The following is a 15030-nucleotide window of genomic DNA, read 5'->3' on the forward strand; positions in this document are numbered from 1 at the left end:
TGGGGGAGTTAGGGACACTGGACCCCGCATCCCCCCAATACAGGTGAAAGTCTGCATATCAGTTTCCTTTTTAATTCATCTCTTTGTCCAAACTGAAGTGGTACTGCAGTAGAGAACTTATTTACAACTGCGGTGACGTGTTATGAAGTAAGTTACCCAGAAGGATCCTCGGCTCTATAGTGTTTCAACTTATGTTCTCAGAGAAAAAAATGCCCAAGATGGGATTTGACTCCATTAAAAACCCAACTGGAGGGAGCTCCTGCCTCTGTGTCCCTCGGTGGTAGGCAAGCAGGTGGCACTGCCAGGCCTTCTGTGTATGACAGTTGACCCCCAAAAAGCTTACCTGCTAAGAGCCTCCTGTTGACCAGAAGCCTTACTGATGACATAAATAGTTCATTAATACCTGTTTTTTGTGTTATATGTGTTATTGCTGTGTTCTTACAATAGAGTAAGTCAGGCAAAAGAAAGTGTTACTAAAATTGTAAGGAAGAGAAAAGACATTTCCAGTGCTGTCCTGTGTCAAGAAAAACGCAAGCGTGAGTGGACCTGCACAGTTTAAGCCTGTGTTGTTCACGGGTCAGCTGTGATAGGAGGAGGCCTGGACCATGAAGAAAAAAGAACATGGTAAGCAAACATGTCGACTTTCCTTCTCGTCCGCCTTCTACGTTAAGTGCGATGGTTGCAGCAGAAACAACGGGCGGTGTGGGGTGGCTGTCCCTGGAAGGAGGAGACATTGAGACGGGTGTACCATGAGTGGGAGAGGTCAAGGGGCGTGTGGGGGCTGAGGTGTCTACACTGGCTGGGACTGGATAGGATGTGGCTGGTGAGCAGCTGCTGCACATGCCTCGTGAAGAGACGGACTCAGAAGCAGGGGACACAGGTCCACGTGGAGTCATGTAACCCACACGAAGACAGAAGAAAACAAAAACTTAGCTCTTCCATAATAACATTGAAAGGACCCGGCTGTCCTTCAGTGGGAGAACGGTTAAAGCAGGATGGTCTTTTGGCACGGCGCTGTTACGGAAGAGCACGCGTGCAGGTCTTCCAGAACTCCCCAGAAGTCGTCGTGCGCTTCACGTACAGTGAGAACGAGGGGCAGGGGGGAGTGGTTGCCAGGGCTTCAGGAGGTGGGAGTGTGTCTGTGAAAGGGCAGCATGAGGTCCTCGTGGGGACACAGGGTTTCCTGCTTGGTGTCGTGTCCCTGTGTCGGCTGTGACGTTGTCCGCATCATCCGTATGGCGTCACCGTGGGGAGAAACCCCGTCTGTCTCCTTCACATGTTGATCTGTAGTCCCCTCAAAATGGAAAGCTCACTTCAGAGGAGGGGTGTCACGGTGCTGTCTGCCTCACCAGGTCATGGCGAGGCTTGAGTGGGGCCGACCGAGGGGGTGTCTGGCACGAGGACTCTGGTTTGCTCTTCTCAGTTGGGTCCCTGTGGCCTCGGGCTGAGGAGGTGGGGAAGGGACCTTTGGCTGAGACCAGGAGATGTCTTCAGAGGGTCAGGATCGCCCTGCTCTCTGTCCTTCCTCCCCTGTCCTGAGGATACTGAGAACCCCTGGGTGGCTGGAGGGCCATGGGGGGTGGGGAGGAAAGCTGGGGTGACCGTGAGGAGGAGGAGAAGGAAGGGGCCATCTAGCACAAGGAACAGGCCCTGGGCTGAAGTGGGTCCTGCCCACTGTGTGCCTCCCTGAGGTCCCCACCTTCTGTCAGACAGTTCTAGTGTCTGCAGACACAGAGCTGAGGCCTTGTGGCTATAGTGTGTCTTGTGCTTGGCAAGGCGGATTGGAAAGTGTTTGACAACGAGACCATAATCCTGGAATGATCTTTCCACGTATACTTAGTTGACTTTCTTTTATAGCTGATCGCTGAGGAAGGGGTGGACAGCCTGAATGTCAAGGAATTGCAGTCGGCATGTCGGGCGCGAGGCATGCGGGCCCTCGGCGTCACGGAGGATCGTCTGAAGGACCAGCTGAAGCAGGTGCGTGGCTGAAGGGCTTTACCTTCCATCCAACCGGCATGGATGGGCTTGCTGTGGAAAGACTCTCCCCAAACCCCGGGTGGCATCCAGGCCTGGATGAGGGTGCGTGGCGACCTGGTTCTTTTGTGTGCTCACATACCCCCGTGTTCACGGCTCTGACCTTTCTCACCTGCTCTTGGCTGATGTTAACACCCTTACTGTGCCATTCTGGTCCCGTGTAGACAGATGAGGACTAGGTTAACTTCCCTTAAAATTCCAGTATGTCTTGTAATGAGGCCAGGGACCTTTGGGTAAATCGGACCCAGGCCAGCCCAACCCGAGTGTTTCTGTCGGCTGCGCCTTGCTCTCTCCAGCAGCTCAGAGGGCCCTTGGGCAGAGTCCAGAGGCCAGCTCTGCAGCTGGCATCGGTTTGAGTAGGTCAGAGGTTGGAGGGCGACATTCACAGCACTTCAGCTGTCAAGCTTAGCAGACTTGACACATGCCCGGTGTCAGCTGGCCCCCCTCGGACTCTGCTTGCAAGGCCGGCTCCCTCCCCGCTGGTTGTCCTCCACACGTAGACAAAGATGTGACAACACCCGCTTCTACTCTTTCAACACAAGCGCTGCTTAGTATGTGGTCCCCCGGCAGAGCCTTCTCCGCAGGCTGAGCCCCCCTGTGTCTTCCCCGGGTGTGCCTGGGACTGTTGGCAGCCTTCTTTGAGCAGTCAGGTGCGGGCGAGTACGGGAGACTGTCGGAAATCAGAGCGTTTGGGTTTCCCTGGCCGTGTGTCTTCCGTCTCACCTCAGCTTCTGTCCTGCATCCAGTTTGTGTCCAGACCTTGTCGCGGTCTTCCTGGTCAGCTTGAACACTGCAGCAGTGGAGCCTTAGTGTCACTAGCACCCCAAACAGTGCCTGGCCCTTACAAGGCTGGCAGAGCCCTGAGAGCCTTCTAAGGTGCCACCCTTGCAGCGTCTGTGGCGCTTGGCCGTGAAGAGCTTCCAGGGGCACCTGGTGGCGCCGTTGGCAGAGCGTCCGACTCTTGGTTTCGGCTCAGCTAGTGATCTTCAGGCTCATGAGATCCAGTCCCACGTGGGCCCTGTGCTCAGCAGGCGTCGTCTAGATATTCTCTCTCTCCCTTTGCCCCCGCCCCCCAAACAAGTAAAACTAAATTAGTAAGTGAAGAGCTTCATTAGCAGAGAGTCTGGTCATCTCGCTCCGTGCTTTCTGAGCCTGGCGGCTGTGCTGCGGGTGCTCATTCACGACCCTGGGGGCATCTCGGGCTCGGTCGGCTGAGGGGGGCATCGGGTCATAAGAGGCGGCAGTAAGTGGGCCTTGTGGAAATTAAGGACTCTTGTCTTTGGGAGAACTTCCTTGAGTGACCTAGTGTGTCCATCTACTCAAGCCCCCTCCCCCATCAAATCAGAAGGGAGGAAAATTCCAGGGTCCAGGTCCCAGGAGAGGCCAGTGGGATGCGGCCAGCAGGTGAGTCTGTGTCTTCAAACCCCAATTGCAGTGGTTGGAGCTGCACTTGCATCAGGAGATCCCAACGTCCTTGCTCATCCTGTCCCGGGCCATGTACCTCCCAGACACCCTCTCACCCGCCGACCAGCTCAAGTCAACACTGCAGACACTCCCAGAGATCGTGGTACGTGTGGCCAGAGACCGCTTCTGCGGCTCGCTCTGGAGGGGGCCCTCGCTTTTGGGGATGCGCACCCCCACTTCTGTCTTATCGGTCCTTCCTCTGAGTATCGAGGGCTCCTATGACAGGTGCAGAAGGTGCCCCTCGGCTGCCTTGCAGCACTTCCCGCAGACAGGGTTTCTGCAGTGTTTCCGTTCTGGAAGCCCAGACGGCGGTCCCACTCGGCAGTGCCTGTGGGCCGGGGGTGCTGCAGGGGCCTGTCTGGCCACGGGTGACCCTGCCGTGCCTCCATGAGCCCTTGGGCCGCAGGCATCCCCCCTCACAGGTGTCCCCTCTCCGAAGGCGAAGGAAGCCCAGGTGAAAGTGGCGGAAGTGGAGGGCGAGCAGGTGGACAACAAGGCGAAGCTGGAGGCCACGCTGCAGGAGGAGGCGGCCATCCAGCGGGAGCACCAGGAGAAGGAGCTGCAGCGGCTCTCCGAGGCAGCGGTAAGCAGCCGGCAGGTGCCAGGGCCTGCCCCGGCAGAGCGGGAGCCACACCGAGCGCTGGGACAGGCTAAAGGCTGTCTGCTCCAGTTTTTCTAGAAACTGCTTGTGGAACTGCGTCTGGAGGGTCCCTACGATCTGTCTCCTTTTTTCTGCCTGGAATGCCCAGGGGACAGGACTTGGCTGGCTCTCCCATGGTCCGCGTGCCAGTCCCCCCGCGCGGCCAGCTCAGCCAACGGGTGTTCTCTTTGGGCTCCTTCGGCCTGGGCAGCGGGTGTGCTTGCTTTGGAGGTCGTGGGGCAGGTCGTCGGGCAGCTTCGTGCAGTTGTCAGGGAAGGACTGAAGGCACCATGTTAGACGGGCCTCAGTGGACCCGGGGAGCGCCAGTGCACAGCTGCGTGAGTCGTGTGACGCGCCCGTCGGAGTCCTGCGTTGACGCCTCGTGGGAGGCACACCCCCCACTGCCGGCTGCCGAGCTTAACAAACCTCCACCAGCACCCAGCCGGCCTGTCGACAACATGCCCTCCGACTGTGCCGGTGCCGGCGCCGGCGTGGGTGCTCCAGGACAGCGGCTGGGGTGACAGGCGGTGCTGAGTTGGCAGTGGCCTTGCATTTCAGAAGGAAGTGGAGCCGGGAGTGGCGGCAGAGGCTGCCCCTGGGAGGCCTGCGGCCGAACTGCAGCCAGAAGTGCCTGAGGTGACCCTGCCATCAGAGGCCCTGAAGGACACGGCCCCTGTGCTGGAAGGCTTGAAGGTAACCGTGCACACACACCCGGAGCGCAGGCTGTGTTGGAGCCCAGCAGGAGGGTGAAGAGGGGGCCAGCTTGTGGGGCGGGGGTCCTGAGGCACCATGGCCTAGCTCAGGGTGACAGCAGACAGTTGTGGGGTGAGGAGGGTGAGGCCGCAGGTGGGAAATGTTCTCGGGAGGCCCAGTGTGGCATGAGAAGAGCAAGCTGCCCTCTGAGCTTTGGGCCCGAGCGCCTGGAAGGTTGAGGCGCCCGTTGCTGGGTCCCCCGGGCCCTCTGTGCTCCCAGTGGCAGGGCATCCACGTCTGAAGGCAGGTCTTTAGGCCCCTTCCCGGCCAGGCCGCGCAGTGCGAAGGAGGGGAAGCTGTGTGACCCCCAGCCTGGTGTGCTGTGCATCCCAGCAGCAGACTCGGGGGGCCTCACTGTCCTGGTGGTAGCCCGCTCCCCGCATGGGACGCCTTCCATCTTGAACTTCCAGGTTTCAGGTACGGGAAATGTCTGTAGACGGATGGCAACGTCGGTTTGGCAGCTGGAGTAGGAGAGCGACCGGGGCCACAGATTCATGGGGTGGGGGATTCAAGTGAGGTCCCGGAGGGGTTGGAACACGGAGGCCTCCATGTTGAGAGGTCAGAGGAGAGACAAGGCTGTGGAGGGACCGCTCATGTGGTCCCAACATGTCAACGCCTAGGTGTGGGGAGGGTTGTGCCCAGGGGAGGGTGGGCCTCATCAGGGATGTTGAGGGCCGGGTCGGGGAGGCCTGAAGACCCACTCCTAACAGGGAAGGTGAGGTTGTCCGTGGCCTTGGCAGGAGCAGTCGTGGGGCAGAGCTGGAAGGAAAAGCTCTCCTGAGGGGGTCTCAGGGTGGAGCTGCCAGGAGGTGGGGGGACGCCAGCCTTCTCCAGGCCCTTGGGGAAGGAAGGACCCCACTGCAGCAGGCGGCAGGGAGAGCTGGGTCTCTGGAAGGCTCTAGACTGTTGCTTCGAGAAGACTCGGGGTAGGACATCTGACCTGGTGCGGCTGCCTAAGGTGGTCTGCGATCCTCAGAGGCCGTGCGTTTGGGTGGAGGACAGTGGGTGGGACAGGCCTGTGAGGAGGGAGGCCGGGGCCATCCTGGAAACAGACACGTGCTGGTAGTGACACATTGAAGAGGCTGGGAGGAAGAGGGTCCCAGGAAGCTGGGGCCAAGCTGGGCTCAAAGGGTGACCCAGGGAAGGGTCAGGGTCATTTTTAAGGCAGTGCAAGGCTGGTACACAGCTGAGCAGAGATGGAGCCTGGCTGGGCCCACGGAATGCAGCTCGGGGAGAAGGGGCACCTGTCATTAAATAGGGCTGGGACAGATGGCTGTCTTCACGGAAACAGGTGCATCCATTTCCAGCAGATTAAAGGCCTAGATGTGACGGGACATTTAGAACTGTCAGGAGAACTAAGGGCTGCTGAGGATGTCTTAGCAAGAAGCACAGACCTTTACAGAATTGTCAACTAAGAGCCTTTGTTCCCTGCAAAGTTACCGTAAGGAGTGGGGAAAACAAGTGCCTCTGTCCCCGTTTGCAGCGCACCCTCGTAGGTTTTAGCCGTGCTGACCGTCTGCTGGGGGTGGACAGAGAACTGGAACAGCTCAGCCCTGGCAAGGACATTGAGCTGATGGCTGAAAGCCTTTCCGCAGAGAAAGCCAGGCCCATGTGGCTTCACAGGCCAAGTTCCTGGTGAGATCCTTCCAGGTCGACACAGACTGTTTGCAGAAAGCCGAAGAGGGGGACCGTTTCCAGCTCGTTCTGAGATGAGCGCTGGCTGATGCCGGTACCAGACGGCTAGGAGAGAACTGCACAGCTGTATCTTTCAGGAACACAGACGCACAAACTCTTAACAAGCTTGTAGCAAACCAGATGCAGCCATTCTGTCAAAAGGCTGATACGTCGTGGTCTCATGGGGCTTGTCCGGGGAATACAAAACAGTCAGTGTAACAGGCATATGAACAGGATGAAGAGAGAAATCATGTGTGAGCATCTCGATAAACGCAGAAAAAGCACGTCACAGAATCCAGCATCTGTTCCTGATAACAAGGAACTTGTCAGCGAGCCGGAAGAGCACGTTCTCTCGCCGCCGAAGAGCGTCTGTGGAAGCAGCTGCAGCTTGCTGGGTCCCTGATGGGGGGCGCCGGCGAGCCTGTCCACGCTCACTGCTTCTCTTCCGCAGTGTGCTGAGGATCTGGCCCACGCGGTTAGGTAGGAAAAGAATCAACCCACACGGTCGGAAGGAAGGAGCGAAACTGTTCACAGAGGGTGTGCACGTCTGTACTGGTAATGAGCAGTCAACCTGAGATCTCAGTGTATCGCGGGCGGTCCCCTAACGTGAGCCCCTGAGGGTCGAATCTGAAAGTAGGCACGTGGGCGCTGTGCGCCGGATGCTGGGGGGTGCTGAGGTTGATTAGCTCAAGCGGATGGCCTGTGCTCGTGGATGCCAGGGTCCTGCTTGGTGAGGTGTTCGTTCTGCAGCTGTATAGACGCAGAGCCATCAACATTCCGGCAGGCTGTGTGTGGAAACTGACAGGCTCATTCTCAAAGTACATGGGAATTCGGAGGAGCTAGAGTAGCCTGTGGCGGAGGGGCAGGTTTGCTGCGTCCTCTGGAGGATGCTGTCCAGCCCCTGGAGGCACAGGACAGCACTGGTGGGCTCCAGGGGAGGGAGCGGACGACGTCCTACACGCATGAGTTCACGGTCTGGGACGTGCCTGTGTGACCTGCCGGAGGGCAGCTTCGAGCCGGCCTGGGGACAGAAAGGTTTGGGGTGGCCGACAGGTCTCTTGTCAGGTGGAGATGGTTTCCCGGGCTTACATGCGTGTCCGATACACACGTGGCACAGGCGCACGTGGGGGCGAGGACGGGGACTGTGCGCATATCTGCTGGCCTCTGCCATGCACAGCGGGAGCAGACGGTGTGGACAGAAGAGCTGCCGAGTCTCTTGGGGGGGAGGGGGCAGTGCTGATTTTCCGCCAGCTGGGTTTCCGTTGGGGTGCCTGTGTGTCCTCTTTGCAGGAAGAGGAAATAACAAAAGAGGAAATCGACATACTCAGCAATGCCTGCTCGAAGCTGAAAGAGCAGAAGTCGTCCCTGACGAAGGAGAAGGAGGAGCTGGAGCTGCTCAAGGAGGACGTGCAGGACTATAGCGAGGTGGGCAGCGGCATCTCGGGGGTGCCCTCCGCCTCCTTCGGGACCAGGCGGTGGTCTCCGCACGGCTTTGCAGCCATGCAGCTGGGCGCTTTGCTTTACTCGCCCTGGCGGTTTGCAGGCCCGTGAAGGTAGCAGGCAGACAGTCTGATCGCTTGATAAACGAAGTCCTAGTTTCAGTCGTGCTTCCCTGAAAGACACTTCTTTCTTACACACTAGCTCTTTTCTTTCCTTTTTTTTTCTTTTTTTCAAAGAAAACATGTCTGTTTGTCTTATAAATATTACTTCCGAATCTGATTTAGAAGAGCTGATTCGGGGTGTCTGGCTGGCTCAGTTGCAGCATGTGACTCCATATCAAGGTCGTGAGCTCAATACCCACGTGGGGTGTGGAGCCTGCTTTATAAAAGAAGTATGTTTTCATAGATCCATTGGAAAAAGAGGACTAGTTTTGAGATTGGTAAAAATAATGAGCCATTTTCGTGGCAACCCTATTTCCATGATAGGTTCTCCGTTGGAAATTAGGTGTTCAGACCCTGAGCCCTTTGCCTCATCTCTAGCCCCACAATCTGTTCCTCCCTGTAATGCTTGCTCATGAAGACAGTCATGACTTGGGATTTAAGAAGGCACATTCTAGGGGCACCTGGGCAGCTCAGCTGTTAAGTGTCTGCCTTCAGCTCAGGTCATGATCCCAGGGTCCTGGGATCGAGCCCCACATCGGGCTCCCTGCTTGGCGGGAAGCCTGGTTCTCCCTCTCCCACTCCCCCTGCTTGTGTTCTCTCTCTCGCTGTTTCTGTCAAATAAATAAAATCTTAAAAAAAAAAAAAAAAGCATTCTATTCCTTGATTCTTTTTTTTTTCTTTTTAAAGATCGTATTTGTTTGACCGAGAGAGACACAGTGAGAGAGGGAACACAAGCAGAGGGAGAGGGAGACCAGGCTTCCCACTGAGGAGGGAGCCTGACACGGGACTCGATCCCAGAACCCTGGGATCGTGACCTGAGCCGCAGGCAGACGCTTAACGACTGAGCCACCCAGGCATCCCTATTCCTTGATTCTTTCATCCATTTATTTATCCTTTTAACAAATATAAAGAAAGTTGAGGTTTAAATAAATGCCATTTTCTTTGCTACAGAAAGAATATTTGAGCTTGCAAAAATAAGAGTAATTTGTTTGAGAGAAGCAGATAGGACTATGTAGTTCCTTTCACGACTTGGAACTTTTTACCTTTGGGTTAATTTAACTACTTTTACAAGGTAAACTTAGCTGTATGGTTCCCTTTTTTTTTTTAAGACCAACTTTTACAACTAAATGTGTTCACTAGGACTTGCAGGAGATCAAGAAGGAGCTCTCCAAGACCGGTGAGGAGATGTACGTGGAGGAGTCCAAAGCCAGCAAGAGGCTGACCAAGAGGGTGCAGCAGATGATAGGGCAGATGGACAGCCTGCTCTCGCAGCTGGAGACGGACCAGAAGGCCGGCAGGCTGGGCCCCGCTGCCGAGCAGCCGCCTGCGGGGTGAGTGTGGTGCCGGCGCGGGCGCGGGGAGGCTTGGGGGTCTGCGGACCTTGAGGTGCGTTCCTCAGCCGTAGTGCCTGACGCCTGACCTTTGACCCAGCAGTTCTAGCCAGAAGCCCAGCCACACCGCAGTCTCCGCTTGCTGCAAACCGCTTTACTGAAGTAGCTCTCGGGGTCCTCTCTTCTGCACACGCACGCACACGGCACACACGCATGCGCGCACACACGTGCACACTTTGCCCACTGTCAGGACCACAGCTGTGGCTTGGCTGGTCCCCCACCCCCACCCCCTAGGCTCCATAGGCCACACCTGTCTCCAGACTGCCATCAAGCAGGTCCTTCCAGAGTGTACATAGGATTGCAGCTCCCCTGGGAACCCCTGGGCCATGCCCCGCCTCCTCTCTCTTCCTGAACCCACTACCCGGAGGCCCTCGCTCAGTGAGGACGCCCCACTCGGGGGTTATTGTGTGAGGAGCTGTCAGGCTGGTGCATACTGCTCCTGTGGGCTGGGTACTGTGCTCTGAGCACCCACATCTCCGGGGGCTGGTGGACTGGCTACACACTTCCTGCTGTCCTCCTTTTGGGGGGCCTTCACCCCCAGACAAGGTCCGTGTCCTTCCAGAGTTGACCTGCTGTGCTTTGTCGGCCCACCTGCCCTCACCGGTCAGAAGGCAGCACACCCGTACTCGGCCCTGCCACCCAGGCCACAGCACACACAGGCCTGAGGACCACTGCCCAGTAACCGTGGGACTCTCTGTCGTCCTCAGCAGTGGAGAGGCTTACTGGGGGCAGCGCACAGGGAGACCTGGGGCCAAGTGAAGAGTTCTGGTTTTGTGTCCCGAGTTGGACGAGCATTCCCAAAGGCAGGGGCCAGGGAGCTCTGGAGGGAGAGGTTGCCCGGGTCAGGGCTGACCCATAGGAGGCCTGGTGAGGCCGTGGGTGTGGCTGTGCCGCAGACAGGCTGTGCCCCTGCCCCAACCCCCAGGGAGAATGTCATCAGCATCGCCGAGCTCATCAGTGCCATGAAGCAGATCAAGCACATTCCAGAAAATAAGCTCATCAGCTTGGCCTCTGCACTGGATGAAAATAAGGATGGCAAGATCAACATCGATGACCTCGTCAAGGTGAGCTGCTGGGACCGGGTCGGGTCTGCGTGGCCCAGCCAAAGGCTGGTTCTGGGGGTGGGCATTTTCCATATGTGGCCCTGTCTCTGTCCTCACATTAAACCCTTGGCTTAGTCAGGATGTCCAACTAGAGCAGCCCGTCTGCATTTTGACTGGGCACTTGGCCTCTCGCGGCCTCCAGCGGGGCCATGGCGTGGTCTGGGGAGTGCAGTAGCGGCAGGGTGCCTGGGGCCGACCTCGGAGGGAGATGTGTCAGGCCGTTCTCTGGGCCAGACTTCAGCAGGGACCGCCTGAACCCTGAGGGGGTCTGAGGGGGGGCACTTGGGTCCCTGGTGCCAAGAGTTGGGCAGCCCAGGAGACTGGGAGTGGGTTCCCCCTTCATACGGAGGCCTCTGAGGGGAAAGCAGCTTCACGGGTGTTCGGATCCAGCTGGTTAGTGATGTTTCACATGTTTACCAAGCAGAGCTGCTGACTGACTGTGGTCCGGTTGAAAGACAAGGCGTTAGCAGGCGCAATGCTGACGCCGTCGCTTTGCCCGCAGCAGAGGCTGGGAGGCCCGAGGGCACGTCAGCTGCCCCTTCCCTGGGGCCCCTTCCGTGGTACAGATGGCAGCTCAGGTGCCCTCGCCCTGCACCCCCGGATGCTCTGCCCTGGTGGAGCCACGGGGACGAGCCTCTGTGCAGGGCAGGCCCCCTGGCCGTGAGCAGGAACCTGACTGGGGACCCGACCCTGCATCCTCACATACCACGTATCTCCTGCTCTCTGAGCCCCTCTCCCTCCTAGCTTTTTTTTAAAGATGTTATTATTCATTTGACAGAGAGAGAGGGGGCGAGAGCACACACACACAAACGGGGAGGGGTGGTGGGAGAGGACGAAGCAGACTCCCTGCTGAGCAGGGAGCCTGGTGCGGGGCTCGATCCTAGGACCCTGAGATCATGACCCCTCCCTCATAGCTTTTAACCTGGCCTGGGTCTTTGGAGTCTGTTGGCCTCCAGGGGTGGGTGGGGGTCTGGTACTGGAGAGCCAGGGCAGTTGAAAGACCCCAGGTACCCTCTTGCTGGGACGGAGGAGCCAGGCTCCATCTCTCCTGTGTGCTCTGTGGGGAAAGCGCTGCATGGGGGCAGGGCCACCCCTGAGCCCTCCGTCCCTTTCTCATGTGCGTAGGTGATCGAGCTGGTGGACAAAGAAGACATCCACATCTCCACTAGCCAGGTGGCCGAGATCGTGGCCATGTTGGAAAAGGAGGAGAAGGTGGAGGAGAAGGAAAAGGCCAGGGAGAAGGCTGAGAAGGAGGCTGCTGAAGTGAAGAATTAGGGTCCGCCCTGCTCGCGGGCACCTCGGGGCCCCTCCCACATCGGCCTCCGCCCCGCCGCACCGGCTGCCGGGCCCTGCTGTGCTACTGATGGCTTTGAGGTGATTCTTAGTGACAAGTCTAATATTTTGTCTGGAATAAATCGGAAACTTCCATAATCAAGTAATTTTTAATTTTCATCATTCCATGAAGATTCATTCAGTCTGGAATCCCCGAACCCTTCCAGGGAATCATGTCTGGATTCACACACTGGCATGGTGCTGCCATGGCCCCAGCCGTGGCGGCCACATGTGCTCCCGCCAACGGCCAGGGAGTTGTGGCTGCACACGGGCCTTCTGGCTCCAGAGGTGGGCCCGGGCCAGACCAGGGCAGCAAGGTGCCTCCCTCCCTGCGTGTGCCGCACCGTGCTGGCGCCTGCCCCAGGAGGTGGAAGGACCAGCCGTCTGGACTCCCCATGCCCGTGGAGCCTGAGGCATGCAGATGGAATTAGAGAAACACCAGCCCTCATTGGCTCTGGAGAGGACATGGCCGTTAGTCTGCGGACTTGGATTCTGCCCGTCAGCCTAAATAGCACCGATTCACGCACATTTCCAAAGTCGTCTCTGGAACGACTGGGATCCCGTGGCCTCTGGAAAACCACAGCTCTCCGACAGGCACGTGGTGCCTTGTGCAAGTCTCCTGTCGTGTGCGTCAGCTCTTGCTTGGTTTAACCTTTGACATTCCCCTAACCTTTTAACCAGTTGAATAGTACAGAATTTCTACACACCACTGCGTGTCTGACTTGTAATAGTTGACAAGAGTTATGCTGGGAGAGGTGCTAACGAAGCCCTTGCAAATTAAGCCCTTCCAGTAGACTAATTGACGATGCTGTTGTGGCTTTTAGAAAGTTTTTCACTTTGGATTGTCAGCACCCCGTCGCCCCAGCAGGTGATAGGAGCGGATTGTGCTGTGTGTCCAGGGACAGTGCGGGGCGCTCTGAGCGCACGTACCCTGCCATAGCATCACTCCCAGCTCCTCCGGACCAGCAGGCCGGTGCCTGCACTCCTGGTCCTGTGGTGGGGCGTCCCGAGGGGACTTCAGAAAGGTGGCACCATGGCGGGGGCCGGCCCAGCACACAGGCTTCAGACGCGTTGGGTTCGCCTGGCACACCCCAGGGTGGAGTGGGACGGCCTCCATGGGCTTGGCGTCCGGCCACTTAAGCACCTGGCAGCTCAGGAAAGGGGTGCTCTGGGAGGGGGGCACTGTGGTCCCAGCTCCATCGGACTCGTCCTTCAAAGACTGGGTCTGTTACGGGCAAGAACATTCTCTTGGGGAATGCAGGCATAGGCTTGGAAGACCGGGGAACAGAGTGGCCAGGTGAGCCAGGAGAGGAGGATGAGGGCCCAGAAAGGATGGCTTTTAAATTACTTGAAACTTTTTACTCAGCCGTTAAAGAGGAAACTTGACAAAATAGGAATAAGATTGTGTATTCTCAAATGTAAACCTTTGTAAAGTAACAGTTGGGTTCTAAAGGGTTTTTATTTCAATTATTTGAGAAAGACGTATATATATTCTAGATGCTGAATTAAAGTATTTATGAATCACCCTAACTGACTTCCGTGGCGCAGTGTTGAGCTGTAGGAAGCGTGTGTGTCAGCTTTGGGCTGCCCATGAGCCCCGCGGGCGGTTGTTGTCTTTCTAGTGAGCAGTGCTCAGGCACCCCGTCGGCTGTGCCCAAATCCTGTCTTCACCCTTACCCCCTGGCCGGTGCCCTGGGCATCCCCACGATGCAGTCACTGCCACGACCGGGTGCTCCCGCCCCACCCCCTGCTCCGGAACCCCCACCACCACCACTTGCCTATGTCATGCAGGACACTCGCCCCGGGATGCTGCCGAGGCTTGTCGCGTGCACGTGGGACCTTCGGAGTCTGCCACGGCGGCGGCGGTCCTGCTGCAGCCCTCCCCCCTCAGCGGCACGTGGGATGTTCCTGTCCTGAGCTGTTCGTTGCCGCCGAGAGTCGTGTCCAGGTGCGGGCACAACCAGCCGTGGGTCTGGAAGTTCGAGTTCTGTGCACTGAGGTTTGCAGAGGCGGCTGCCCCCGGCCTTCCGCACTTCAGGAGGAGGAAGGAGCCTGCGATGCCCACACCTGCTTGAAAAGGACACAGGAAATCTTAGCACATGCTTCCTCCTTCACTCCACGTTTTAAACACCTGCTTTTTTAGTTGGGATTCGGGAAGACAGTGTGTGGCTTCTGGAGCCCTTTTGGAATATCGAAATCCAAACTTCTTAAAAATGAAGGGCGCTTCGTAATTTTTGAACAATAACCTCCAGGCAGTGGTTCTCACAGTGGGGCCCTGGGCCAGCTCCCCCTGAGAACCGCACCCCCCCCCCGGCTGTGTATAAATGTCTTTTTTTAGGAATAGTGTTTTTATTAAAATGCCAAATTAGTGTTCCCATAATAGCTCTAAGTAAGATTTTTGAGCCATGTGATGCATCAGAAGCCAAGGTGGAAGCCGTCGGAATTGTTGGGGTGTCTGCCTTCGTGACCGCTTGGTGCCTGGGCTCTGCTTCCACCTTAGTGGAAGAAGGGGGTGGACCGTGGGTGGGGCTGTGCTGCCATGAGGCCAGGTTCCAGATGGATGTCCACCTGGCGGAGCTCAAGCCCGGGTGGTCTCGGGTGCGCGCTGGCTTCAGGTCCCATCAGACTGTGCCCCCAGACTGACGCCCGTGCCGCTGGCTAGGTGCTCCGTGTGATGGACGGAGAAGGGTTAATAAAGCGCTGTCGTGATGACCTGTCCGCCGTGCGGTGGTTGCTTTGTCCAGACTGGTGAAGGAGGCCGCTGCCTGACCAGGCCCTCCCCCGACCCCAGCCCTCAGTGGACGCCTTGGGACCTGGGTGGGCAGGACTGGGATCCCAGCTGAAGGATCACCTAGGAGGGCCCAATTCTGGTGGGAAAGACTCAGGTCTCCCAGGAGTGAAGATGGTGCTGCCCAAGGGCTGTGCACTCTGTTGAGGGGGTCCTGGGTGATGCAGGGGCCCTCCCTACACTGTTCCCTGCTCCCCGAAGCCTGGACAGGGCCCAGAGAGCCAGCTCAAGGCTGCCTGTGCTCTACCCC

General features: G+C 57.6%; 1 protein-coding gene across 1 annotated transcript in view; it reads left to right on the plus strand.

Annotated features, from left to right (window-relative positions):
• The window catches only part of LETM1 (leucine zipper and EF-hand containing transmembrane protein 1), a 37715-nt gene extending 23005 nt beyond the window's left edge, over positions 1-14710 (plus strand). Inside the window, exons 7-14 of the mRNA XM_045774759.2 lie at positions 1858-1977; positions 3470-3601; positions 3938-4081; positions 4697-4831; positions 7856-7990; positions 9307-9497; positions 10483-10621; positions 11786-14710. Of these exons, the coding sequence (XP_045630715.1) occupies positions 1858-1977; positions 3470-3601; positions 3938-4081; positions 4697-4831; positions 7856-7990; positions 9307-9497; positions 10483-10621; positions 11786-11935 (1146 nt within the window). The 3' untranslated portion in view covers positions 11936-14710. The remainder of the gene's footprint in view (positions 1-1857; positions 1978-3469; positions 3602-3937; positions 4082-4696; positions 4832-7855; positions 7991-9306; positions 9498-10482; positions 10622-11785) is intronic.
• Positions 14711-15030: the final 320 nt, after the last annotated feature.

This window comes from Ursus americanus, chromosome 8, assembly GCF_024610735.1.
Source record: "Ursus americanus isolate L20-20 chromosome 8, mUrsAme1.1.p, whole genome shotgun sequence".
Taxonomy (NCBI): domain Eukaryota; kingdom Metazoa; phylum Chordata; class Mammalia; order Carnivora; family Ursidae; genus Ursus; species Ursus americanus.